We start from the raw sequence: 27070 nt of genomic DNA, 5'->3' as shown, positions 1-27070 counted from the left end.
GACACGTAATCTACCAACAATCACGAGACCATAGGTACAGTAGTTTTTTAAGGATCACCTCGAGTTACGAATGAAAAATAATAATCGATGATTTTTGATGGCTTGATTATATAAAGGATGAACGATATTGGTAGGATATTCATTGATTAGAGAATCTGTTCAAGTTACTAGTAATTTGAATAACTTCTTGTAAGGTGCTTCCATATTTTGTCAAATAGCTTACCCACCAGAAGTGTTGCAATTGAAGAGTTTGTTAGTCTGGTTGCATTGGCTACGCCGCGAGTTGCTTCGACCGTTATATACGAGGATATATAGTTTTAGATTGTTTTACTCTTATTCAAAAAATCATCAATCATGATTACTCCATGGAAATCCCAAAAAACTGAAGCAAGAACTTTTCCAGCAGATTTTTGGACACGAAACTTCTTAGGTCTTGGAGAACCAGAGTGTCGCCATTCCATCGATTGTTGCTTTGTTTCTGGATCGTAGAAATGTACCCAAGTCTCATCCATAGTAACAATTCGGTTTAAGAAGTCTACATAGTTTTCAAATCGGGCACAGATCGAATGCGATGCTTCTACACTTGCACGCTTTTGGTCAACATTCAAACATTCTCATGTCCAAATTGACGTGAACTATATGATGAAGGCGTTCGTATGAAATATTCAGTGCTTCAGATATCCGTTTTAGCCCAATTCGACGGTCTGATAAAATCATGTCATCAACTGCATCGATATTTTCGGGTACTGACACAGAAACTGGCCTTTCCGATCGGTCATCACCTTCAATGGAAAATTCACTCTTTTTAAGCTTTTATGTCACCCAGTTCATAATATCACATTATTCAAACTCATTAATAAACAGTAAGGTTTTGTAAGGTTTTTTAATGACAACATCATATTTTCCCCACGTTTCTCATGATATACCCCCAAAATGTAAGAAATGTCAAAACAACAGTCACTTGGAAATGAGAGCTAATTTGCGTTATCTACATATTTATCAGCTTTGCCATTAATTCCGAATACCTGAGTAAATAATTGTACAAACAAGTTTACTAAGGAAATTACCAGTAATCATTGAGTTGTATACTACAACTATGCATTTCAATTTAAAACTAAAGTTATAGTTTTTATTGTAGAATACATTGTTACTGTGTGAAATTTGGCCAGATCAGTATGCTAAGCATGGAATAAAAAAAATAAGAATTACCATAGATAATAACATCTCTAGGTGAACCTTCATCAAATATTTTCGAATTGTTTGATGTCATTGCACATTATTGTTGCAGAATGCAAATTCCTCAAAAACTTTTTTTGTACTTTATCTATTGAAATTAATCAACCCATGTCTTAAATTTACAGCATTTATTCCTTTAGTTAAATAGCATTAAATTTCTTCTTCATTATTGCGAAAGTTCCCAGGAAGCCTGTTTTCAAGATCATAAACATGAATATTTGCGAAGAAAACATGATAATTAATTGACCTAGGCACACACCGTTATTTATCAATTTAAATCTTCTACGACACAAAATAAATTATTCTCATATCTTTTTCTACGTCCGTTATAATATTCACTTTTTTTCATTCATTTGCATTCATAAAGATTGTAATTTCTAAATCGGTCAAAAGGCGTGAAAAAAGTACCGTAGCGGTTCATTTTTTCATACTTAAACTTTCACGCGTTAAAAAAGTGCCGTCACGCGTCATTTTTGAACGCAGTTATAAAATTGTTTTATCAAAATAGTGGGCAGTGAACGCTTTTGTTCCCATATCAATTCGTTTCTCACACTTTTATTTCTTGATAATATTAAAAAAATCCGTTTTGTATCTAATTAAAAATAGTGTTATTATTAGTGATGGGTAATGGAGTAATAGTGAAGAAAGTTTTAACTACACACCAGAAGATGTTGAATCTGTAACTGCAGCGTATGGCAATGAATGGCGTACTAAAAACGGCAAACACAGCTTCACAGAAAGAGTGTTACAAGCTTACTTTGAAACTATATCTAAATGTGGAAGTCTTCAACACTTTGGTCGTTTTATTCAAAACTGAAAGGCACCCTAATTGTGAGTAACGACGTAGACATCAGTAAATATTCAAAACTCATTCCATATTTAAAAAATAAATCATTTGCCCGTGAAGAAATTGATAAGTTGGTAAACATTTGGAAATGTCAAAACAGATCATTTCTTTTTCGCAGTATAGAAATGGAAAATGCAAAAACCAAGTTGCGCATACATTTCGACTATCTTAGGCGTCTCTATTAGTGGATTCCGGTGGAGATATAATTCAAATAAAGATGCACGTTGGATGAAAATCCAACACAATGGTAGAGGGTTTCGTAGTCTACTCAATAAAAAGCAAAATGTATTCCGCAGTGAAAGTTTTAACGGAAATAACTAGTTCAACTTGAAGCAACATTGTATGTAAATGTTCATGATCCTACCAACAATCCAATAAATACTAATACAACTATAAACGTTGTTATTTTCTTTGAACTCATTATATATTGCCAATTCCAATATCAATAATGCTGTAACTTCTTCTTCACTTCAAATTAATAATGCTGACAGTTGTACTTTTAATATTACTACTACAAAATGAAAATTAATAAGAGTTTTGTCGAATTTTTTAAGTCTATGGACGTAGAAAAATTTTTGTATGAGACTCGTGAGTGAAATAACTTTTTTCACTTGTAGGAATTGCCGTCAAATCGTCGTACTCGTAAAAAAGTATTATTTTACTCACTTGTTGCATAAATAACTATTTTTTACTTAGAAATACTATTGAGCCCTTGAAAAATTTCTGATTGAATATTTGAGAATATAAATTACGATTTTATAAGCGTAATAATGAGAAGAACAAGCTCAATAAGCAGAGTTTGGGTTAAAGATAACGGTCACTTTCATATGGCCATAATGTCTCTATCTATATAATGTAAATATACGATACATGGATACAACTAGTTTTCTCTGTATTGGATTATAATTAGTTTGAATCCGAATTCTCATCGTTTTTACAAAATACAGTCCACATCATCAAAAATAACTTGAGGGAACTACTGACAATCCTCACATTTACTACTACAAAAGGAATAATTCAAATTCATTGGTTATTTTCACTTTCTTGATATCTCAGTCCTAACATTCTACGCTCCCACTCCCGTGTCCGTTAAATCGATGGATTAATACCTACTCGACAAGTTTTATACCGACTTCCTGTCTTCTTCCAATACTAATTGCAGACAATCGATTCGTTTTGCAATTCAGCGTTTATTTACTTCTGTAGTAAACTCATTGGAGAATTGCGTTGACGTTCTTTGATGTTAAACAGTTAGATGCAGCCGCTGGGTTTTTGCCACCCTATGTTAAGAGAATGTAGTGTATTTAATACCAAGATTCATCATTATTGTCGACGAAAAATTCTAATAGGCATAACTCCACGACAGATATTTAGTAGAACTTTTTTTGTGAACCATCAGGGGAGTTTTCATCATACATTTTCACAATCTAGCTGATTGTAAGACCTATAGAACATTTTCTGAATGCCAGATTTTGTCACCTCTATATACAAGACATTAAAAGATAAAATGAGCGCTCAGGAATACGAAATGGTCGGTTTAAAGTACGAAGCACTGGCAAATTCTGTTGTGTGGAACAACTTCAGCCTCGTCCAAAGTCGGTAAAATGAGTTTTCAAACCCTAACGAAGACCATTCAAATTTTCAAAGATCCTATGGTACATACTCACGCTGTTATAAATGCTGGTTTTATCTTTTTCACTGCATTGTACGAATTAACTGACAAGGAAAGCGCGTCCTTGAACAAATTGAAGTATAAATGCTACCTTAGATCTGCATGTAAAACCAAAGCTCATTTGACGCCGTTACTTCCTACTGAAACTGAAGCATAGCAGCATTTTTGAGAGTTCACTTTCAAGTACAACAATGGCTTGGAAATGGAAAATATTCCATTCAATGGGGTTGTAAGAAAACCAAAGGATGTCTGTAACCAGTAACATCACTGCAACCAACATCACCAGACACAGTATTGAAACTAATAGCTTGCAAATACATAAAGATCTGTCAGATTAACTGTGAATGTAGAAAATCTGGCCTTAACTGTTCCAGTATGTACCTCAACTGGGAGAACAGCTGCAATAATGCTGCCCAATGCATAAATTGAAAAAAAGCGGATGATCATCCCGAGTTACTTGAAGGTAATTGTGCTTAGAAAATTTTATCTTTACATTATTTATTTACTCACTATTTATGTCTGTGTTAAAATATGTTCCTACTACTTTCATATTTTTTCAATATGTTTTAAGGGGGTCGTACGAATGAATAGATAGGTACTTATAGATACTTATAGATACTTATAAATTGATTTCTACTCAATGAATTTTTTTAGTATTTTTAAATTGATGCTGCCATGCTAAAATGCTTTAAATCGGTGCCTAAGAGGGCTCTTAATATATCATGGATACTGAATTGTACTGAAATTTGCCTATTTTTATTAATATATTAAATAACATTCGCCAACAAAATAAAAATATAAACTGATGTCTTCTGATATTTTTTCAATAGTAATTTCTCCCATATTTTAGCAATCTTTACCATACAACGTACGAAAAAATGTTCTCCTTTTTATTTTACTACTTGTGCATAAATAGCTTGGCTTCGCAAGTTAGAAGCTGATGATTTTTAGTGCTTTTTAATAATTCCTCTAGTTTGCTGGGAATTTTTTATCTTCGCAATAACTGAGGCGATGTTGGAATTCTTGTACAACACTTTGTGTGACCACAGGGGATTATTATTTCAATTTTTTCCGTTATCTTAACTTTTAAATCAGCAATATTGTCTGGTCTATTGAAATATACTTTTGAAATAATCAGGTATTTTCGTATATGTTCTTCAAAAAGCCAAATAAACAAGTGATGAATCACGTAGTCAAGTTACTAAAAGACATCAGTATAATATTCGTGTTCTTATTGAATTTAATTATGGCTCATTTCTCCTAGACCCAAAGAATAACAATTTTAATTGTGATTGGTTGTGGTGATAAAACAAGAACTTAAAAAGGGGTTTGTGGAATTTGAAATAATTAATATTCTGGTCAACACGTTTCGCAGTGTACAGATAGCAAAATTGAAAAAAAAATTCGTGAAACTGGACATGTAAAAAATAATGAAAAACCAGGTAGAAATATTCAATTCACTGATGACAAAAAGTTACATGTACTTCTAGAGATTGAGGAAAATCCACATAAGTCAACTCGGGAACTTGCCGCCAACAATGATGAAGTGAATCAACTATTTTGAGAGTTTTGTATGAATAAAAACAACACCCTTACAAAGTTCAGTCGTTTCAGGAGTTAAATGAGGATCATCCTGATAGAAGGCAAGAATTCTACAAATTGATGATAGACAGAATAAACGCAAATTTGCAGTTCATAAACAAAATAGTTTTTTGCTGATGAAGCGACGTTTCATATTGGAGGAGAGAAAATTCTCAATGGATGTGTGAGGCTCCCACTAAATATCCTAAAAAATTGAATGTTTGTGCTGTTATCATTAACAAAAAAATTTTTGGCTCTTATTTCTTCGAGGGCACAGTTAATGGTGAGGTTTATCTAGATTTTTTGCTTAACTTCTTATTATACTACAAAGACTTTTTTCAGATGTTAATCATTCAATTGAGATAAATCGAGCAAGACGGAGATTCACCCTTTTTGCATGTACGGCTAGAAATTATTTATGCGAGGTGGATTGGAAGATGTAGAATGTTCGAATGGCCTGCTAGATCGCCCGATTTGAGTCCTCTCGATTATTTCTTATGGAGTTATTTCAAATCTAAAGTATATTCCAATAGACCAGACAATATTGCTGATTTAAAAGTTGGGATAACGGAAAAAATTAACAATATAGCCCCGGGGATCATACAAAATGTTGTACAAAAATTCCAAAATCGTCTCGGTTATTGTCAAAAGTGAATGGTTTGATCATTTGATTAATTGTAAAGTACACTCAAAAATACATTGTAAATATTTACGACATTATTATCTTCATTCTAAGTAAAGTTTCGTGATAGAGACATTATCAAAATTTTACTTAGAAATCAATTTTCTCAGTTATGTTTGCACCAAATTCAACTTTCAGAGAGTATGTATTTATGATAAAAGTTTTTTCTTGGTTAATTATTAATTGGAATAGACTGAATAAAAATAAAAATATGAATAATTTCTACTCAATTTTCAATTTTAAGTGTGATTTTTTCTTCGAATAGTCGTGGAGAAAGTATAGTATTCTACTAGGGTATAATAGTTATTATTCACTCGCATGCGGTTCGTGTCATAATTCGTGAATAATATCCATTATTATACGTTCGTTGTAGAATATATTATTATACAATTCAAAACATCAATACACTCTAATTTTGTCGCAGAAAAATTTCCATCTGGACCACAATGCAAATTAAATTAAAAAAATTAGGATCATGTATTGGAATTTCTTATAAAATTCTTCCAGGTATTTATATGTAGTCATTCCATTATAACAGTTTAAACTTATTTTTCAATAGCTTAGATTAATTCAAAATTTCTATTACAGTGCCTGACATAGTTTCAAAAATAAGAATTTAACTAGAGATAAATAAAATGTGTAAACTTATCCATCCGTATTTTATATACTTCAATAGATTTTATGTTTGTTTTAGTTGTTTTAGTTTCAGTAAATACTTTGTTTTATTAAAACAAACACTTCGAACCACTTGATTATTGACAGAATCCAGATCAGAATATATTTTCAAAAGAAGATTTTTTACAAAAGCATCACTAACAAATTCTTTTATATCATACATTATGCATTAAGATCAAAAATAATTGGAAGTAATTGGGACTATATTAATTATAATAGAAATTCTTGTTGATTGGTATCTTTTGTTACCATATATGGTATTTAAACAATACAAAATTTGAAAAATTAACGATAAATTTTAAGCTTCTTAATACCTAAATATTAGTATTTTTTTGTTTGTTATTGAATTAATAAAAATGTATTATGATGAATATTCGTCAAAATATAATGGCGAACATTATAAAAACTTATCCAACTTTGCCAGATATACATAAAATCACCAGCTCTCACAGCTTATCCAAAGCACATCAAGAAGCTCTCACCTTAAGTATATATAAGTTACGGAAAAATGTCATCAACGTGTAAAATATCATAGCGCGAAATGTTGCGAACTTTTTACGGCAGTCGTAGCCAGCGCTACTATCGTGATTTCGTCGAACTAACGACGTTGAGCGCCGAACCGCAACTGTGAAGAGCCGGTGAGCGTCGTAGCCGACATCGAGACGTTTACAATTTCATCGCGCCATTTCGGAATCGACTGCGCACTGCACCTATATTCGTCTACCATCAAAATAAATTAACTAATTATAAAAGACTTGTTGTAAAAAGAGAGTTGTAAGAGGGTAATGGGGCAAACAAAAAAAATCGTCACACTTCGGCGTTTTATAGTCGGTAGGGGTTGAAAAGAAGAATCTGATTTCGCTGAGCATTTAGAAAAAACAAGGAAACTTTTCTGTTGTTTCCTCTGACTGATTCGCGAAGTGGAGGAAACGTGAAAATCATTCTTTCAATGACCTCAAATGATTATGATATTTTTGTTCAGTTAAATTAATCGGAATTTTCAAAAGGCTCAAGAGTAAGTTCAAATTAAATGATATTAACCCTATATAAACATCGAAAAGGAACATTTCCAAATAATGTTTTATTCCAAACATCGTAATAATACATAAAATTTTCACAGCTAACTCTTGGAGGTAAGTTAAGGACGAATTAGTTAAGAAAGATCTTCCATCTATCATTCAGTGAGTTAGGAATAATGGATATGAATCATGAGGATAGTTTTTGTACCACGAGCATAACTAGTAGCGAAAAGAATACTACAACTCAACTACAACTATAAGGAAAACAAAACAATTTATTATCAATTTTATCAACATGATTATTGTAATTAACAACCTCATAAGTTACAGGTAGATGTAGTGCTTATACTTGTAACATTACTAACACTTTTTATGTTACAGTTATGCTTGTAAATGACATTCTCAATTTTTGTTCCTCGTTCTAATTTGTTCTTTATTTTATCGTCGATGTAACCTTCCTTAACTGCGGAATAGTTTCTTTACAATGACAATAAATTTCAGGATTTTGTTGTTCAATAAATATACAAATTTGAACACCGTAAAATATCTTAGATGCCTTTGTTTTGAGAACAGGACACAGGCAATGACCTGGCCATGAGAAAATCCTGTTGCAAGATAAATTGAATGTCCAATCATTTTGATTTGGAGTCATACATTACTAAAGGAAAACAATGGACAATGAACTTATAGTCCGCATTATTATTAATGGAGTCATAGGTAATTTGGTTGAAGCAAGCATTAATGAAATGTATCCAATGCAGTTGAAACACAGCACATTCAATCTACTTAGTGAAGCTATATAACGAACGAACTGGTGTTGTACTGGAGTGTCAAAAAGTCCTATATGAACTAGCAGTTCATTCGAGTGCCCGGTCACACAGTCAACAATAACGCTGATTGGCTCGTCAAACTGGGACCAGCAAACCACCAGAGGAGCTGACTATACCAAGAAGGCTGTGATTCTTGGTATAGTCAAAAATGTAACTGACATATCGCATCGCTAAGAAGATTGATGGAAATACCTAGCATGAGTCACATATAGCCTTTTGCTTGATTTACCATGCAACTTTTCTGTTTAAAAAGATGAAAAATAGGACTAGTGTCGGGTGGTTTAAATGGACACAGTTAACTAAGACTCCATTTTCATACTATAAGCATCATAAATGATACGGAAAACTTCAAGGACAGAGAAACATCAGACCACAGCATTTGTGAGGGTCCAGGACTAATAAGTGCGAGATTCGAAAACATGGGTAAGCTACACAGTTTGCCAAGTGATATTAAAAGATTCAAGTGTAGGTGCGTGATTGACTTCCCTTCATCTTCCCTTACTTCAGTAGAGAATCCGAAGCGAAAATGTGTCAGAAGAAAATATAGAACACAAAACAGACGCGATGGGAAATGTGTAAATCGTAAATTCTACCCAGTAAGTTATAGAGGCCGTGAAGTGGTCGAAAAAACTAACAATAATAGAAAACCCATCAAAAGAAGTAATAAAACGAAAATAAATTTAAAGGACTTCATATCAAAATTTTAAAAGAAAGGGGAGAACATGAGGTAATCTGTAAGAGGAACGAAACAAATATCCGGACCACGTTTATTGAAATGTTAACCTTTAAGAGATTTGCTAAACAAGAGCAGTTAATTAATAAATTAACGGTGTGTCCGTTTATTGTGTATAAAACAGAAAACAAAGCTACAATCTCGCAAAAGTAGATAGATGATAGATATGAATAGCAGTATGGGACCTTAATGTGATACCCCAATGAAGAGAAGAGTCACTTCATAAACATTTCTTTATAAAATGTTGCGAAGATCGCAATATCACAATGTTATCAGACATAAAGTAGGGCCTTCCCAACTTCACAATCACCTTAGTCAAATAAGTGGCTTGAAAGTTTCGCTACGTGGACGTGAGATGGAAAATATATTTATTAAGTGATTTTACGACCAAAACACATATTTTTACTGAAGGGTAGAGTAAGCAGGTTGGGATTTGATAACTATTTCACAAATCGAGCTATGTGGTTTCATTATGGTAAAATTCTGTATAATGTTTTTATTGGATTCAACTTCTTTTTGAAAGTTATCATGACATTAATTTTTCATTGTTTTTCACTTTTTTTCGATGTAAATGAAGCGTGGACTGCCGTCTGAAGTAAATAGATCGCTTAACATTAAGTAAGTCAAAATAATTTCATTTATCATTCACTCCTTCCTTATTATGAATTATTTTCTACTTTTTAGTGAAGTTGTCCATTGAGGGTATCGGTATTGATAATCGACGCGCTTGCAGGACAACTTCGCGAAGAGTAGGAGGAATTCGCGACTCAAGGACACAGATATGGAATTCATTTGTGTACTACCACAAAATTATATATCAAGTTACAGAGTTTTTTTCAGTCATTCTAAATAGTCTCCGTCACAATTAAGAAACTTTTGCCCCCTCTTGGATGGCTTTTTCGTAAAAATCTTTCGGCTTGTCACGTGCCATTTACCTCCTTCAATAGACCAAACAATTGGCGATAAATCGGGAATATAAGAAGGGTGCTTCAATGTTTCTCAACCCAATTCGTTCACCGTTCCCATCGTAAGCAAAGCTGTATTATTGGAATATCGGGTCTTTTTAGATCTGCAGACAGGTTTCACCGTGTATTTTAGGAGATTGCTATAATACTACGCGTTCATATTTCGTTGTTAAGTCAGAAAATCAACAACAATAACTGCTCTCAAAGAACGGTACCCAAGACGTTCCCCACTGACAGTGGGGTCCCTCGCTTAAGTTGGCGCGCTTTCTTTCTCCACTCTATTAACGCGCGTTTTTTTCTCCGGATTATAGTGGTGTACCCAAGTACACTTTCTATTTCCTCTTTATACCGCTGCAGGAGATGTGTGCAAAAGTGTTGTCACCGATTTGGCTGAAATTTTGCTCAATATCACCCACGCTGATGCCCAATTCTTCAGCTATATCGCGTACAGTACTGCGTCGGTCACCCAAAATGAGTTTTTACACAGCGCTAATTTTCCCTTCGGTAACATTGGTTTTGGGGCGTAGCGCATGTGGCAATTTTGTCACCACTTCTCGGCCTTTTCGGAAAGCGAAGCATCATTCATACACTCCAGGCTTGGAGAGGCACTCATCCCAGAATTGCTCGAGTAAAGTCACTCATGGCTATGAGTAGGTACACGTAAAGTGAGTATGTAAGAATAGTTAGTAATGTGGTAGACCTCTTAAGCGCCATCAAATCTCACCAAAAAGGTACAGGTTGCCCTCAGGTATGTGCTCGTTCAGGATAAACATATTCTAATATTGGAGGCGAGCGTAATCGGTACAATCGTTTTTACATTTGCTTCACCATCAATATCTGAGTTTACACATTAGGCATTTTGCGCTTGGGTTGATGCACTTATTGTATCGGTGAGGGGATTCATTGAGAATCTTAATTTCCTCTCAGTTCCTGTCAATTTTCAGACCAAGAGCATCAAAATTTACAAAAGTCTTTACAAACTTCCCTTCTCTAGTTTAAGCCGAACAGGGATTGTAGAAGTTTGTATATTTGTATACTAATACTAGTTTATATATCAAACTTCAGCTAAAAGAAACATCCTTATAATATTGATAATGATAAGGGAGGATGACGAAATTGAAGGTGCTTTGATATCAATAAAAGTAAATGTATAATAGCTATTGCATTTGAACTCCTTATATTTAATGAATCTACTATTGATAATACAGCTTCATAATTTTGTTTATCTGCTTCTATCTAAATTTAAGTAACTAGGCTTTGAAAAAAAGACGAAAGGCTCTACGAAAACGCCGATCTTATCTTGACTCGTCTTGATAGGGTCACCACCATGCTTACAGATCTGTCGTTGTTAATATCAAAATTCTTTTACAAATCCAATTTATAAAGAAATATGACAAAAACAATTTTGTAGGATTCGAGACATTTTTGGAGGCGTAAATGAAAAAATTTTCAATGTACATTGAATAACTTCTGTGGAAGTCTCTATTAACATACCAACTGAGAAGAGTAAATTTTTTTCTATCTCCACAATAAGCGTTTTACTTTGATATTGATTGAAATTCAAATAAATTTCAAATATAAATCGCTTATTATTAGCAAGCGATCAGAAATATTTACTATATGTGGGAAGTTTTCCAGCAACTTATAGTCGTTTATTGCGACTCAATAATTTTTCTTGGAAAACTTATTTAAGGAGAATATCATGTACGATGAATATTCTCAGTATTATTCCGTGAGCATAATATAAAAAGCTCTTACCAAAAATGAATTTGATAATCACAATTTTGATTTAGGGCGACAATAGGAGGAAATTACGTTTATAGCAAATTTAAGAGGAGAATGAAACGGGATGGAAAATAATCGTTTCTTTCAGATGATAAGAAAGCTCTTCATAAGATTTGATGAACTGCTCTTACACCATTTTATTCTAACAAATAATTGTTTGCACTCGAAATAGGATAAATTCTAAATTAACTGAGACATTATTTCTTTTTGAAGAATAAAACCGCAAAAAACAAAATTTGGAAATTGAAACTCTCAATTATATATCTAAAAAGCAAGACAAAAAATTATTTATTTCTGCCGCTTACTCTAATTGTAGTTTCTACTTGATTTTCTATAATTTGGACGTTATTTAAATAAATCCCCCAATTTCTCGAATAATTCTAATTTAAGCTCCTCGACATTATCAAAGGATGGATTCCTTCTTCCTTGGTTGTCCCATATATGGTCTATCATATGCTGTGATTGTGCTGACCATTCCATTGAGTGATTTCTACTTCATAAAGGTGGTGACCCACCATGCACTTAGTGTAAGTATATACGTTGTAATGCATTAGTATGAGATCATACACAGGAGCTTTTTTGAGATTTAGAAGTTTTATTTGTTGTCGAACTTCTGACGGGGTAAATGTAATCAAAGGTAGAAATAATCGGCATGGTGCTCCAAGATAACTTTTTATATTTTCATCTTTATTATTATCTGGAGTTGAAAATACATTTGAAGGATGTTCTGCAAAAACTGTGGCTTTTTCTAAGTTTGTACGAGCCCATGATTTTAGTACAGGTAAGTTGCTTATTGTTGGTCTTTTAATTTTTTTTTGTAGCTTTCCAAATGGACTAGTCTTCACGAGAAAGGTTCTAAACCAGTCTGGAAGGACTCATTATTTGTGACTTATTCTGTTGTAGTATTTTCTTCAGTTATTTGTTTATAATTTTAAAATATTTTTCAGCGCCGTTTCAGACCTGTCCTTAAACTTTCAAGGTATAGTACCAATTATACTAGTTCAAATAACGTGTATAATAGGACTACTCGGAATATTTGTAACGAATTTTTTTCCGTTGTACAAAGAATTTAGGAAATATTTCCCGATGGTAATATCAAATTGTTGGAATTTTGTGGAAGTAAAACGAAAATTCTTTTTGAAAAATATTTCGTTTTATTACATCGTAAATATAATCCGTTCACGGTGCGAGGCTGGTCTTGGGAAAATAAACACCTGAGCACTCTTGTACGGATTAAATATTTCCAAAAAATTCACGTTTTGACGAGAATTTTGGGTAAATACGCTTACTGGATCAATGAGAATCGGAGTAGAAATATTTATTTGGAATGTATACAAAATCATATTATTTCTAGAGTTCTCTCACTTCCTGTTAAGATTTGGGTTTGGTAAGACGTTTTGCTTTGCTCATAATAAACGTAAGAATCAGAATTGTTCACAAAATATTCTTTTAGATCATCATGAGATGCAATCAAGTAACTTCTCTTATCATATGATTATTTTTCTCCATCGACAAAGAGGCCAATACGAATATGGCGGTGTCCATGGCTCAAATCAGATTACCATACAGCAATACTCACTTATTCAAGCAAGTGCACCACGATATTTTGTTGATATAAATATTATAATGTTCTTGCAAAGGGAAAAAGAAGTATGAAATATGAAAATATCGGACGATAAATTAATCAAACAAAAGGAGTGAAAAAAGGAAGCTGCCTATCTCCCATACGCTGTAACATGTACAAAACATATTTAAAGTTTTGTAGAATCAATATATGTAGTATAAAGTATAAGTATAAATATATATTCTCGAGTGTAAAGGGTTTTTATTGGTAAAAGATGTTTACAATTAACATCTAGGTCTATATACCAAATTTTGGAATCAATTAATTATAATTATCAATTTTATTATACTAAAAATTCTACATTTGGTTTATTATTAAACTATTTGTTCCACCCTTCTCCGTACAAAAAGATTCATTGTAATGTTAGGGATGTAACGGGCCAGAATGTCACGCTCATTCTCCCAAACTATTTTTCATCAAACTGATTATTCAGTCAACGCCGATTAGTTAAACTTTGTGTAAACTGAGAAGGAAAACTGTACTTTTGAAAGAAATGGATCTATCGAATATTTAAACGAATATGAACACTTCATGACGAAGGTAAGCGAAAGAAACTTATGAGTTTGTAGTGAATGCACAACCGATAAAAAAAAAATAGTTTTGGTGGCGAGTGTAAAGGATTCTATTGAGTAGGGACTTAGCTGAACATAATTGTTTTGTAATTTACAGTAATAAATTGAAAGTTCATTGATAACAAAATATTAAACATATTATATAAGAATTCATAATTGCGTGAATTATTTTCAATCGTCTTTCCCATTATTAGTCACTACGAGTTATAAAACGAATAAATGAAGAATCTTCCATTTGGATAGCGATCAAAAATATTCAAAGATGTATTTTAGAAATAAATTGAATAATGCTATTACGAACGCATTTGTTACATGCCGATAATTATCAACTATACAACAATATCCTTTGGCTTGTTTAAAGTAAACACAAACCTGCTGAATAACTAGAAGTTTTGGGAGTGAGAAAACAATATTTACAGCACAAAGAAACTTGTAATATGTTAATAAGAACCTTCAAGCGTTAATTCTAGATCGTATTTTCAACATTTAACATTATCCATATTCAAATATCCCCCAGTAAACTCACATGGTTATTTTCCAAAATAATGTTGTTTGTCATGATAACATTTAAACCTTTAATCAAATCTGGATAGATACAGGAATTTGATTACAGGGTAAATACCTAATGACCTCAAATATATGATAATTTGTTTACGTAATAAACCAAAAGCTGCTGCCATCTACAATGTTTCATGCGGATTAGTTTCACCCAAGTATTATGATGGAATGCGAATAATAATACAAATATAGTCAACATCCAAACATCCAAAACATAGAAAAACATAGACATAGAAAAAATTTTCACATTTCTGAATGATATGCCTTCAAAGTTGCGAAATCAGAACGTATTTTTGAGTATATTTCCTAAATTATACATTCGAACATTATGAATTTTTGATGGATGATTAACGTGCGTCCATATAGTGTATTTGACAAAATGAATAATTCCACACTACTATATGAAGGCCAGGTAGCTTTTACATGGACAACCTGTATAATCTAAAGAAAGCGAAAATTAATTTTGCAATCGATTTTTTAACAAGAAGGTACTGTTAGCTGTAATTTATGGTTTAGGGGATATGTAGATTTTTAGATCGTTGTACATGCCAAGGAAACGATTCACCATAAAGAGACATTCTGAAGAAAATCATCATAAATTGTAATTATTCCTTAAGAATACTTCAGGAGGTATTGAAACACAACCAAAAATTTCTAATTGAACTGTAGGAAAATTTAGTTGATTAGCCTACAACTTGTCAAATAAAAACAGAAAGAAACTATAATAAATGTTCGAAGTAGACATCTTGCAATTCTACACTCTTCCAGAGTCTACGGAGGATATTTAAATGTTTTTTAATGAAGCTGGTTTCACACGAGACGGTTTTATTAATTCTTATAATTTACATTCATGGGCTGATGAAAATCCTCACGGTACGATTCAAATAAATTCAATATCGATTTTATGTTAATGTATGAGTAGGAATATAATACAATTATAATTTCACGGTATCGTTTATTTGGCCCTATCTAAGCTATATACCAAAAGATGGAAAAAACTCATATTTCAAGAAGTTTTACTATTACCAATTAATAATAATAATAACGTTTATTCATAAATTTAACAAATACAGTAATAAAATACAATTAAAATTGAATAAAATTGAATAAAAATCTAGACATCCACAGAAGTATTGTACATACTTGTATGTGGTGAATATAGGCTGGTGTGCCAAAATTAAAACATTATAAATACATTTTTACATGATTGTGTTTCAGACATACATTTCGTACATGAGTTTACTCTTCTCTGTTTTTGTTTCAGCATTCTATCATTTTGTGTATTTTTGTTTTGTCTGTTTCTTTAACAAATGTTACTAGTTGGGTTTTGAAGCGTTTAAAAGAAGTTTCATCGATAATTCTTTGTGGTAGTTGCCCGAATAATTTAGGTGTCAAGTAGGAGTAACCTTTTTGACCTATTGTTTTAAGTGCTGTTGGTATACAGTATTGATTATTCGATCTTGTCGCGTATCTATGATTGTGAGTGGTAAGTTCGTATTTATTTTTATATTGATAGCATCCTATCTGAATAATGTATAGTTGTCTAACATCCAATATTTGCGTTTCAGTATAGAGTAGTGAGCTTGAATACCTTGTTGGTTTGTTGAGAATCATTCGGAGGAATCGCTTTTGAGTCACTTCGAGGGCATTTAGATAGCTCCTTGAAACTCCTCCCCAGCCAATAATGCCATAATTGAGGTGTGACTCAACCAAACTGTGATACAGTATTTTTTTACATTTAAAGCTCAAAAATTGGCTTACTTGCTTAAATCGAAATAGGATACTCCATATGATGGTTCCATCGTGATTGTCAATGTAAATGCCCAAATATTTAATTTTTTTTGCAGGTTTTATTTTAAAATCTTGTTGGATATTAAGATTGTATTTTGGCAGAAACGTTTCATGACTACTGAAGGGTAAATATACAGTTTTGTCAAAGTTTATTGAGAGTAATCTGCTGTCGAACCAGTCTTTGAGTTTTCCAAGATCACTCTCAATATTTATTTTGAGATTATACCAGTCATCATGTTTGTAGTAAATCACAGTATCGTCCGCGAAGCTGATTATTTTTCCAATTGTTTCCTGTTCAAATAGATTATTTAAGTAAATTACGAAAAGCACCGGCCCCAATACTGTTCCTTGAGGTACACCACATTTGATGTTGATCTCTTCACTCACATGATTTTTGAATTTAGTTTTTTGTGTTCTGTTTGTTAGATAACTTTTGAATAAATTATGAGCTAAATCCCTTACACCCATATCTTCTAGTGTATCTAAAAGCATGGAGTGGTCGACAGTATCGAAGGCCTTTTTTAGATCCAAAAAAAACCCAATAGATGGAGTGCTTGAATCCAAGGATTCGTAGATGGTTTTTGTCAAGGAATGGATTGCATCATTGGTAGATTTTTTTTCTCTAAAGCCATATTGGGATGTCGACAGCAGATTAAAATTTGATAGGTATGTCGTAAGTCTTGTTTTTATAATTTTTTCAAAGACTTTGCTTATTGAAGATAGAAGTGAAATAGGCCTATAGTTTGAAATATTTTCTGTATCCCCATTTTTTTACCAATATACATTCAACATATGTGCACTTTAGCGTGAATATGCAGATGCACATCCTAAAAATATGAATAGTAGAAGATTATTTGTGGCATATCGAAATCGCATGTGTTACGCCCAGCATGTTGGATGCCATACAATCAGCGCTGGGGTAACCTTCACTTCAACTGACGCGCCTTCATCTTCCTACCTTCACTCCATAGACACGCATTCACTCTCCGAAATTTAGTGGCGTAGTAAATTTTTCCCTTCTTCTTCTTTCTTCAAAAGTTTTGGCACCTATCCGGCTGAAATTTTGCAGTAACCGAACTGATGAATTATTTGTTCAATTCATTCTATGTTGATGCCAAATTCTTTAGTCTCATCGTGTCTATATATTATTCATTTTTGAGATCTCATGATCCGTTAGGTTTGCAGGTTCCTCTGTATCTCTTAGGTGGTCGTCCGGGTTCTCTTTTCCCTATTGATTTCCCTTCAAGTACGATGCGTGCCATTCTTCTCTCGTGGGCGTACCAGTATCTTTTTCTTTGTCTCCCCCATCTTACGATGTCTTGCACCCCGCATTGTCTTGTTTTTCCCACTATAGTCTGAGCGTTTTCATTTCGGCTACCCAAAGCATGCTTCTCGTTTTATCGGTTTCCTCTCTGGTTTCTATTCCGTATGTCATGATTGGCTTAAAACAAGTCTTATTGATCTTAACCATGCTACTCTTTCGCATGTATTCGTTCGCCTCAAGCAGCTCGATATGGCAGTCGCTTTGTTGATCTGTCTTCTCAAGTCCTTCACTGGATCTTGATAACTCGATAGATCCATACCCAGGTATTTAAATTGTGGGATTTGTTTTTGATGATTTTGTCCTGAACTACCAGCTTACATCGTACGGGCTCTTTAGCAAGGGTTATGGTTTTCGTTTTTTCTGTGGATATAAAATATAGACATGTTCATTGCTTGGCTGATCTGGCAGAATTTGTGTAGTTGTCTCTGTAGGTCGTCCTGCGTTTCTGCGAAAATAACTGCACCATGCTGATTCTTTTATTATGTCCCATTCGGTTTTCCAAATTCAGTGATGATACTTTCTCTATAATTCTGTCCATTAAGAGATTGAATAGAAATGGGCTGAGGCTGTCGCCCTGTCTGATGCCTCCTGGTGTTGGATCTCTTTTGTATGAGTGCCTCTACTTTTGTCGTGTTGTTCGTATTCGTATATATAATTTTTCTACGGCGGAACATGTTTATGACGCTCAAGTCTTGGAGAGGCACTTATTCCCGAATTCTTTCTCTCCTTAGCGTGCCGTATTAAGTCCCCTTGACGTTGGCGATCAGCGTAACAAAACTCTCTCTATCTTGAGCTATTCTAAATAACTGTTCTACTTCTCTTATCCCAGTCTCTAATATTGTTCAGCCAAGAGGCTTGTTTCCTTCCAGTTCCTCTACGACCTTCAACTTTACCCATCATAATCAACTGGAAGATACTAAAGCTATATAACCACATTTCAAAAGCCTCTAAGCGATTAATGGTAGATATTTTTAGTCCATGCTTCGACGCCATATAAGAGAACTGACCATATGTTACATTTGATCATCCGTTTCCGCAGTTAAAATTTTAAATTATCCTTAGAGAAGAGTCCGCTTATCCGTTTACCTGTAGCTGTGTGTCATGGTAAAGCAAGCTACTAAATAACATATATATTCTCAATGTTTAGACCCATTCACGAGTTGCATAGAGTAATTTTCTATAAATTTCCCAGGATTTCACATTATCTTTGACCTTTTGACCATAAAAATATTAGTGATACGTTGCGCTACAGACACTGGTTCATTCTTCTCGCTCATGGCTACAAGTACACTATGAAGGGAGGTTACGGAGTACCGGCCGTTCTCTACGCTTTGTAACAGACCAGTCTAACATCCAGTAGAACCACTCCAACGACAGTAAACTTTTTCGCGCGTTTATTCTAAAATTCTGGTTATGATTTAAGCAGATTCAATAGTGGTCCTATATGAGACAAATTTAAGATATTCCAATGGAAATAAAATGGGTTCAATGATAATAGAAGTTATTCAGGACTTTATACAAATAAATTCACTAAAACGACACAAGATATACTTACCATCTTCATTCGAACACTCTGTATCTAAACTTTTTTGTTCAGTAAGTGGAATCGAAGATTTCTGATTTTTATTCACCTATCCATAAAAGAATGTATTTAAGGACAAACATTTTTCACATTTTAAGAACGTAATGGTTTTTTTACGACCCGTTTTTGACCTTATAAATTACTAAAGGAAATGGGCGACGTTAACTTTATTTAATAAATGTCAGCATAAAGTGCGGTGGTTTAAGCTTTAGATTTTCTTCAAATCCCATAGATTTAGTTGTGTTCTAATCACAATTCTATTATTTTGAGACAAAATCAACAATTTTTTCACTCATTCATTCTAGAACGATATATTGATACGCAAGAAATTATTATGTTGTGGAAAGAGAAACCTTTTTCAACTGTGATATTAATAATAAAATAAAAATTAAATATAAAAATCGGTGATATTGGACTTGAATGATGATTTTATTAATGGATGCTCATGTTGATATAATTGTGAAAGTATATCGTGAACATATAAATACAGAAATGAAAAGGTGAATGTAGAATAAACTGCCGAGAGCTTTTGTCGTTTCTGCAAGGAATCCATAAAAAAACTGATGTACTAACATTCAGTAATAATAGAAACAGAAGAGATAAGCCGTATGGTCACCAGAAAGCAGCGCCCTTCGTAAAGTTGTTACTACGTGATTGGTAAACAGTCCGGGTTTCATAATAGATCATCAGGTCTAAATGTTGCGAGGAAAATTCCCGACTAGCTCATATAACTGGCCACCATCTCTTACAAAAGTAAATCTAACTTTAGGAAAAAAAGAAAAAGTCGCTGGGAACACTATCTGTTGAATACGGTGGATGATAAACCAATTTTAAGTGCTATTCGTGAATTTTCGCCATGGCGATCACCGGAATGCTAGAACGAAGGTTTGCTTGGGGAAAAATAACTTTCTATTTCTCAAAATGGTCGCTTCCTTTACCAATAATGCAGCGTCAAAATAAATTTAATAAAAGAAATGACAAAAGAGATTAGTAAGTGTTCAAAGTGATGCCCATCTTGATGCGACGTTTCTCAACGAAGAGGTAGATCCAGCGAAGCATGTCAAGCTGCCCGCGAAGAGTTGCAAATTTTTCTTTAATAGCAGTTCGAAGGTCGGGATGGGTGCATCGTCCTCTTGCAAAAACACGGTTCTTAAGAAAGGAAGAAATCACATAGCCGCTCAACGAATCCTCGACTGTCTATACATTCTCCAAAGTGGACATTGAGATACTCCCGCACACATAACGCTTGGTGCGGCGAAGCTCGACCTTGCATGAAATCACGGATGTTCGTGAGTGTTGGATTGTTGTCCATCTACCCTCAAAAAGTACTCACAAGACCTCCCGCATGAATTCCTGTCCACATACTCTCCAGGCAGAATTAATTCTTCTTCAATGAAGACATGAGGATTCTGGTCGTCCCAGTACACGCAGATTGACCGTACCGTTCAACTTTAAGGTTGCTTCATCTGACAAGAAAATGGGATGCTGGAACTGTGAATTATCCTGACTGCATCCGAGGTCCCATACGCAAAACTCCAATCTGCGATCTAAATCATGCTCGTGACATGCGTGGAGGAGACGTGGAGGGTAAACTCGATAGTGCGTCGGTAAAGAACGATTGGATATTTCTCAGTAACAGCGCCTGTTTTTAAGAATTTCTGGTACGTCTCTCACACAGTTAAACGATTTGGTAGCGGCGAGTTTGTAAATTGTAAATGTATGAGGTTAGAGATATGCATTGTAAATGCATATCTCTAACCTCAATCCGATAGTCGTCCAGTATCATTTGATAAACATTTTCGATGATATCACTGGCAATCGCGATTTTTGACTATTCTGAACTCTCATTGTCAGTCAATCTTATACACTGAATTTAGCTACACAAAATTGTACAGTCGTAAATAATGGTTCAAAGTCTACATTCACAGCGTCAAACTCCTGCAACTAACAAATGCATGTCCCCTCGTAAATGAAAAAGAATAAAACGAAAATGTGAATAGTGATTAGATAGACACATCAGAATTCAAATTGAGTCATCTCATTTGACTTTTAGCAAAGTCTCTTCAATAACTAACCCTCTGTAGAGATGCTTTGTTCAAAAATTCTTCCATTCCAATTTTCCAATCTTGTGATTCATTTAGATACCTGCGTTGATTTCGAACTCGGTAGTATAATTGGGGCATTAGCTCCAGCCTTTTTCCAGGAAATAGGATACAGTAAAGTTACCGATAAGAGCAGTCGCATACCGAACTTTTCCAGTGTCCGAACACACAATTCCGGAGTATCCGCCGACGTAGAAATCTTTTATTTTATTTGAAAACTTTTCCGATGTAATTCTTTCTCTATCTACATTTTTGAGCCCTTTGCGCTAGATCATTAACCCTAACTTCAGTTCCTGAAAGAGCAGTTAATATTAATTTTGTTATAAAGTATTATCCAGGAGCAAAGTTTGTGCTTGCAATCATAGAACTTGGATTAAAAAAGCCATTTGTGTAATTTTTTTCTTTATTTTCGATATGAATACAGATTAACAGCTAGGACTAATTTTTGCGAAGCACAGGCTTATTATTGTTCAATGTTTAGCGTTCATATGTAACAAAAGTTTTTGGAAAAAGTAGTGTAACGAAATAATGTCAAGAATTCATTCATTTACCGAAACACAATTTAAATTATACTTAAACGTTGTATCATGTACCGGAGGATGTGCGAAGCTGAGGGACGTTTGGAGGATTATCTTCTGTTAGTGCAAAGGTACAAATTATATATCGGGAGCCTCTAAGCAATCTCTGATTATTCTGCCATAATGACAAGAGGCTAGATAAAGGGGGTCATTGGGATGATTTGTACTAATAAAACAAACCAATTTTGGAAGACATCTCCTTGTACAGGGTCATTCACGGGAACCGGATGTTTTTGAAGTGGGTTGTACACGTGAGCTCATGGTGGGAGGGGCACGAGACTGGTATCTAACGTTTCCATTGTTCATAGCATTTACATTTTAGTCATTGAGATGGAGCCGTAGACGCTAGACCAACGCTTGTACGCGTATGACAGTTTTGTGCGAAATGACGAATCCGTAACTGCTGTTCAGCGAGATTTCCGCCGTCAGTTCAATATTTATCGAAATGCAAGTGTCCCTTCTGGTAACAGAATATTGCAATGGGTAAACAACCTTCGAACAAGTGGATCAATATTCAAGAAAAAGTCATTGGGTCCCCAACGAAGTGGTAGCACTTCGGAGAAAATTGAACGAGTAAGGGAAGCCTTTGTCAGCCGCTCTATTCATAGGCATTCAACAGCACTTCAAATGGGCATAAGGACGGTAAGACGAATTCTGCATACAGATCCAAATTTCCATCCTTACAAGGTAGCCGTGGTGCAGCTGTTAAAAGGGCAATATTCTCAGCAGCGATTATAATTTTTTTCTATGGGGGTGTCTGAAATTGCGGGCGTACAACAATAAACCGCGTAGTTGGGAGGACCTAAAGATCGCAATTCGTCGCCACGTCACCCATATTGATGTAGACATGCTACAAAGATTTAAGGCCAGTTTCCAATAAAGGCTACAACCTAACCTAACCAAAATGGATATCACTTACCGGACATAGTTTACTTTATTGAAGTAAATATTTGATCTTTTATGATTTGATGATATGTGGGGGGAGCCACATGTCCGACATGGGGACGTAAAATGCCTGCTTCGAAAATGGCATATCAGACCAAAACATGGAAAATCAGTAAATCATTGATTAGGTAACGATAAGGACAATTACCAGAACCCGTCGCAAACGTTCATTAGACTTCGAAACCGTTCCAGATGGTTACCATTGCCAAGGTAGATAGTGGACAGCTGATGCAAATGTATGCGAAATATCCAGGTTTAGTTAATCGAAAGCGATTTCTCATACAAGTCAATAAAGCAAATTGCTAGTATCCCACCACATCCAGCATTTATTCCGGAACTTGCACCGTTAGATTGCTATATATTTATATTATCAAAAATTAAATATTGAATATCATATTTAAATCCAAAGAAAACGTTGAAAATGCATTGCGAAAATTTTTGGCATCTTTGCCCGAAAAATGGTTTCACCAGAGTCTCAAAAAGCTTGGTGAATGTTAGGTTAAAACCATAGAATACGATGGGAAATACTTTGAATATTATGGCTTTCTTTTTGAATAATTATTTAAAGTGAACCTTGAAAACCAACAATATTTATGAGACACCCTCTATATATGTATATTCGAAATTGTATTGAGTTGCTTGTTACATAGATTATTGGAAGGCTAGGGAATCGTTTTCTTCATAGAATTTTCTCAATGAGGAACACTTCTATCAGAAATAATTATCCAATGTCTTTCTCATTCGTATACCACAATCTGTTTATAAAGCAACAAATTCTTGGAATTACTAAAATTGTCATCTCTTTGAGTTGGAAGAAGGGTCTCTATAAGTTCATTCCGAAAAAGGCATTTTCTAATTACAATACTTTCTAAAGAAGGTATTTAAATAACTTGAATAGAGAAGTTAAGGGTTATGTATTTCGAAGGAGAAAAAGGGTTTCTAGTCTGTAAGTAACTTCTTTGATGGTACGATATATAAGATGGAAATTAATTATAATTAGGCGAATTATGATTTTCTATTTAAACTTTCTTTGCAGGTATTCAGGTTAACTGCTGAATATAAATTGATGTAGCAAAAACTTAAGTAAGGTAAAACCGTGAGACAAGGAGAAATATTTCTGTTTCATTACAAGAGATATGATCATTAATTTTAACAAATTGGTATCTTAAAAGAATTTTTTTGGTATTTCCGATAATTATGTGATATTGCACCAGAGAGAAGAAATTATACATGATGAGTCATATGTATTTATACGGTCTCCAGTGAGCAAACGGTGATTTTTCTCATAGCTATTTGAACATATGTTTCGATTACTATATCAAAACATTTCCAGACATACGGAATGTTCCAAAAGTAGTTGAACAAATTCAAAATGAATAATTAGGTCAACTTTAAACAAGGTTTCAGGCTACAAGGTTTTGACGTTCTTAAGATATTCTATTTGTGCGGGAATGAAGTTTAATCCTGACGCATCCTTTTAATTTAGACGAATAAAGTTTATAACAGTGATTGAGGATTCTTTTATGTATAAATTCATTGATCTATTATTATTATCGATAAATTGATCAACTAATTAAACTCAACTAGAATGTATTGAGAACAACAGACTCAAACATAGAAAACGATTTTGTTCTCTGCTTCCAGCAAACCTGTTGAAAATAAAAAATGGAAAACTTGTATTTTACAATTACGACATCTATTCAAAGATATTTTCTATCTATATTATTAGTTTTAGGGAGTAGGAACTACGCTGAAAATATCTCTAATCTTTTACCGTTAAGAAAGAAGGATCCAACTTTCCCCACAGCACTCAATCGGATACCTCGATTAAAAATAAGAAAAAACGAACCAAAGTGGTAATACGGAATACCTTAAATAACATGCATGAAGAATTTGAAACAATAATACAATACCTTTCCATGTTTAGATTAAAGTCAGCTCACACTTTAAATCAAATTGAGCAAAGTTGAGATTACACATCATACTGTATCATTTAGTATTATTTATACAATGCGGTCCATATGTATGGAATAAATTCTATTTTAGAGTTATTATATAATATTTAGGAAAAAACCTGAAAAAATTTACATTATGTGAATATTATGCCCCTCCTGCACCCCTCTGAATTATAAGCACTCTCTCGAAAATTGTGAATAAGAAAGAGGGTCGTATCGCACCTTGTGGAAAGGGATTTTAGTCCTCTGTTAAGCAAAATAAGTTTTTCAAATTTGGTGCAATCATGACTGAGTTTTAATACATAAATTTTAATAAAGTCTCTAGCACAAAACTTTACGTAGAATGAAGATAATAATACCGCATAATATTTGGAATGTATTTTTCAATGCTCTTCACAATTGAATAAATGTTCAAAATGATCAATATTCAATTCTTGACAATAACCGAGGCGATTTTGGACTTCTCGTACATTTTGTATGACCTCATGGTAATTTCTTCGTTCCTTACGTTCCCATTAATACAAAAAGTGGCCTTATCGCAACAAAATAACAAGTGCAAACTCTTCACGTCTATCAAAATCGTCATCTAACAACTTTTACACCAACGTTATTTATTTATTATCACGTAAAATTATCATTACGGATGTTTGCGAAATACCAAGTTACCTGGTTATTTGTCTAGTACTCAAGTGTGGATCGTCTTCCAACAGACACAAACAAACAAGATTTGTTTTCAGTTGATGCAGTTTTTCTTCGCCCTGATTTGGATAAATATTTTACTGAACCAATTTCGTTAAATTCTTTTACTAATTTACAGTAGATCTTGTTATGGGATTTCGGTTAAGATATAAATTATTAAAGATATTACACGTTTCTTGTTAACTTCTACGCCTATCACCATATCCTAATATCTTAAAATATCAATTAGTTCGTTTTCAGTTAAACGATCCATTGTGACTTTCAATAAACTTCAACAATAATAATTTATTGAAACGTCAAAGTTCTTATTGGCATTTAGGTATAGAGAACATTGGAAAAAGGAAAGATCTGACAACAATGTGAATACCACCATAATACCGGCCGTATTACAAGTCTCTTGTACACAAAAATTTATAAAAATCGTACAAGCCGTTTCCAACATAATTGAGGCGTTCTAAACATAAAACTCACTCTGTATAATTATTATCCTCAATTTTGATGTAATTTTATGAATCAAAATTCATGATACATCAATTTTCGAGTCAATTTATTGGTATTAACATAATTTGATTATGGCGAAAGAAATGTCGTTCACAAGTTTCTTTCGATAAAGTCAGTTCGAACGTATTTTTATTTTCATCATGAATGTCACCTTCAGAATATATTTAAATTATTCAAAGGTTCTATTAAATATTTAAACCGTATCAAAGACTCTGTATACCAAAATAACAAATTCAATACAGACTGTTCAACTTTCATCTCAATATGTATATACATGCATATTTTATAAAAGATACAAACCTGGAAATCTGTTTTGCATTGTTGCGCTGCCATGTTCGGGTCTCTGAATATTTTCAGCTCGTCTATAGCGCCCTATAAGAAAACTCTTATGTATATTTTACACAACACGTCGTGGATTTTGCAAGACAATACCACATCACTCGGTCTTTTTTCAGTCTGATCCGATCAAGATTTTTCGATGACATTTCTTATTATTCTGAGGATTTTTCAAACATCGTTTTCCTGTATATATGGATATGAAATATTCAAGATCCAAATTTATATTTGTGAACGATTTACAAATGCTGATATATGCTTTTTGTTTTGATTGAAAATATTATTGGAAATATAATAAAAAAGATTAATAATTATACAGGATGATGTATATGAGGTAACTAAAAAGTCACAACTCTTCTTCTTTATAAATTTTTTCGATAATTTCTGAAATTGACTCTAAATTTCAATTGGCTATAGTGTTTACACAGCTCATTTGATTTCTTGAATTTTTTCAGAATGCAGCAATACTATCAAAAAT

At 33.5% G+C, this 27070-nt stretch overlaps 1 protein-coding gene across 11 annotated transcripts in view; it reads right to left on the bottom strand.

Moving 5' to 3' along the window:
* The window catches only part of LOC130894040 (collagen alpha-1(XVIII) chain), a 577499-nt gene that overhangs the window by 232416 nt on the left and 318013 nt on the right, over positions 1-27070 (bottom strand). For 6 of the 11 annotated variants that reach the window (XM_057800571.1, XM_057800570.1, XM_057800569.1 and 3 more), the window contains exon 5: positions 26557-26628. In XM_057800571.1, the coding sequence (XP_057656554.1) occupies positions 26557-26628 (72 nt within the window). Of the gene's footprint in view, positions 1-7175; positions 7316-26556; positions 26629-27070 lie in introns of those variants that run through there. The other 5 variants (XM_057800572.1, XM_057800575.1, XM_057800576.1 and 2 more) reach the window with 1 other exon arrangement.

Source organism: Diorhabda carinulata, chromosome 5, assembly GCF_026250575.1.
Source record: "Diorhabda carinulata isolate Delta chromosome 5, icDioCari1.1, whole genome shotgun sequence".
NCBI classification, from domain to species: Eukaryota; Metazoa; Arthropoda; class Insecta; order Coleoptera; family Chrysomelidae; genus Diorhabda; species Diorhabda carinulata.
Note: the sequence above shows the minus strand (reverse complement) of the source record. Positions and strands in the feature narration are given on the sequence as shown.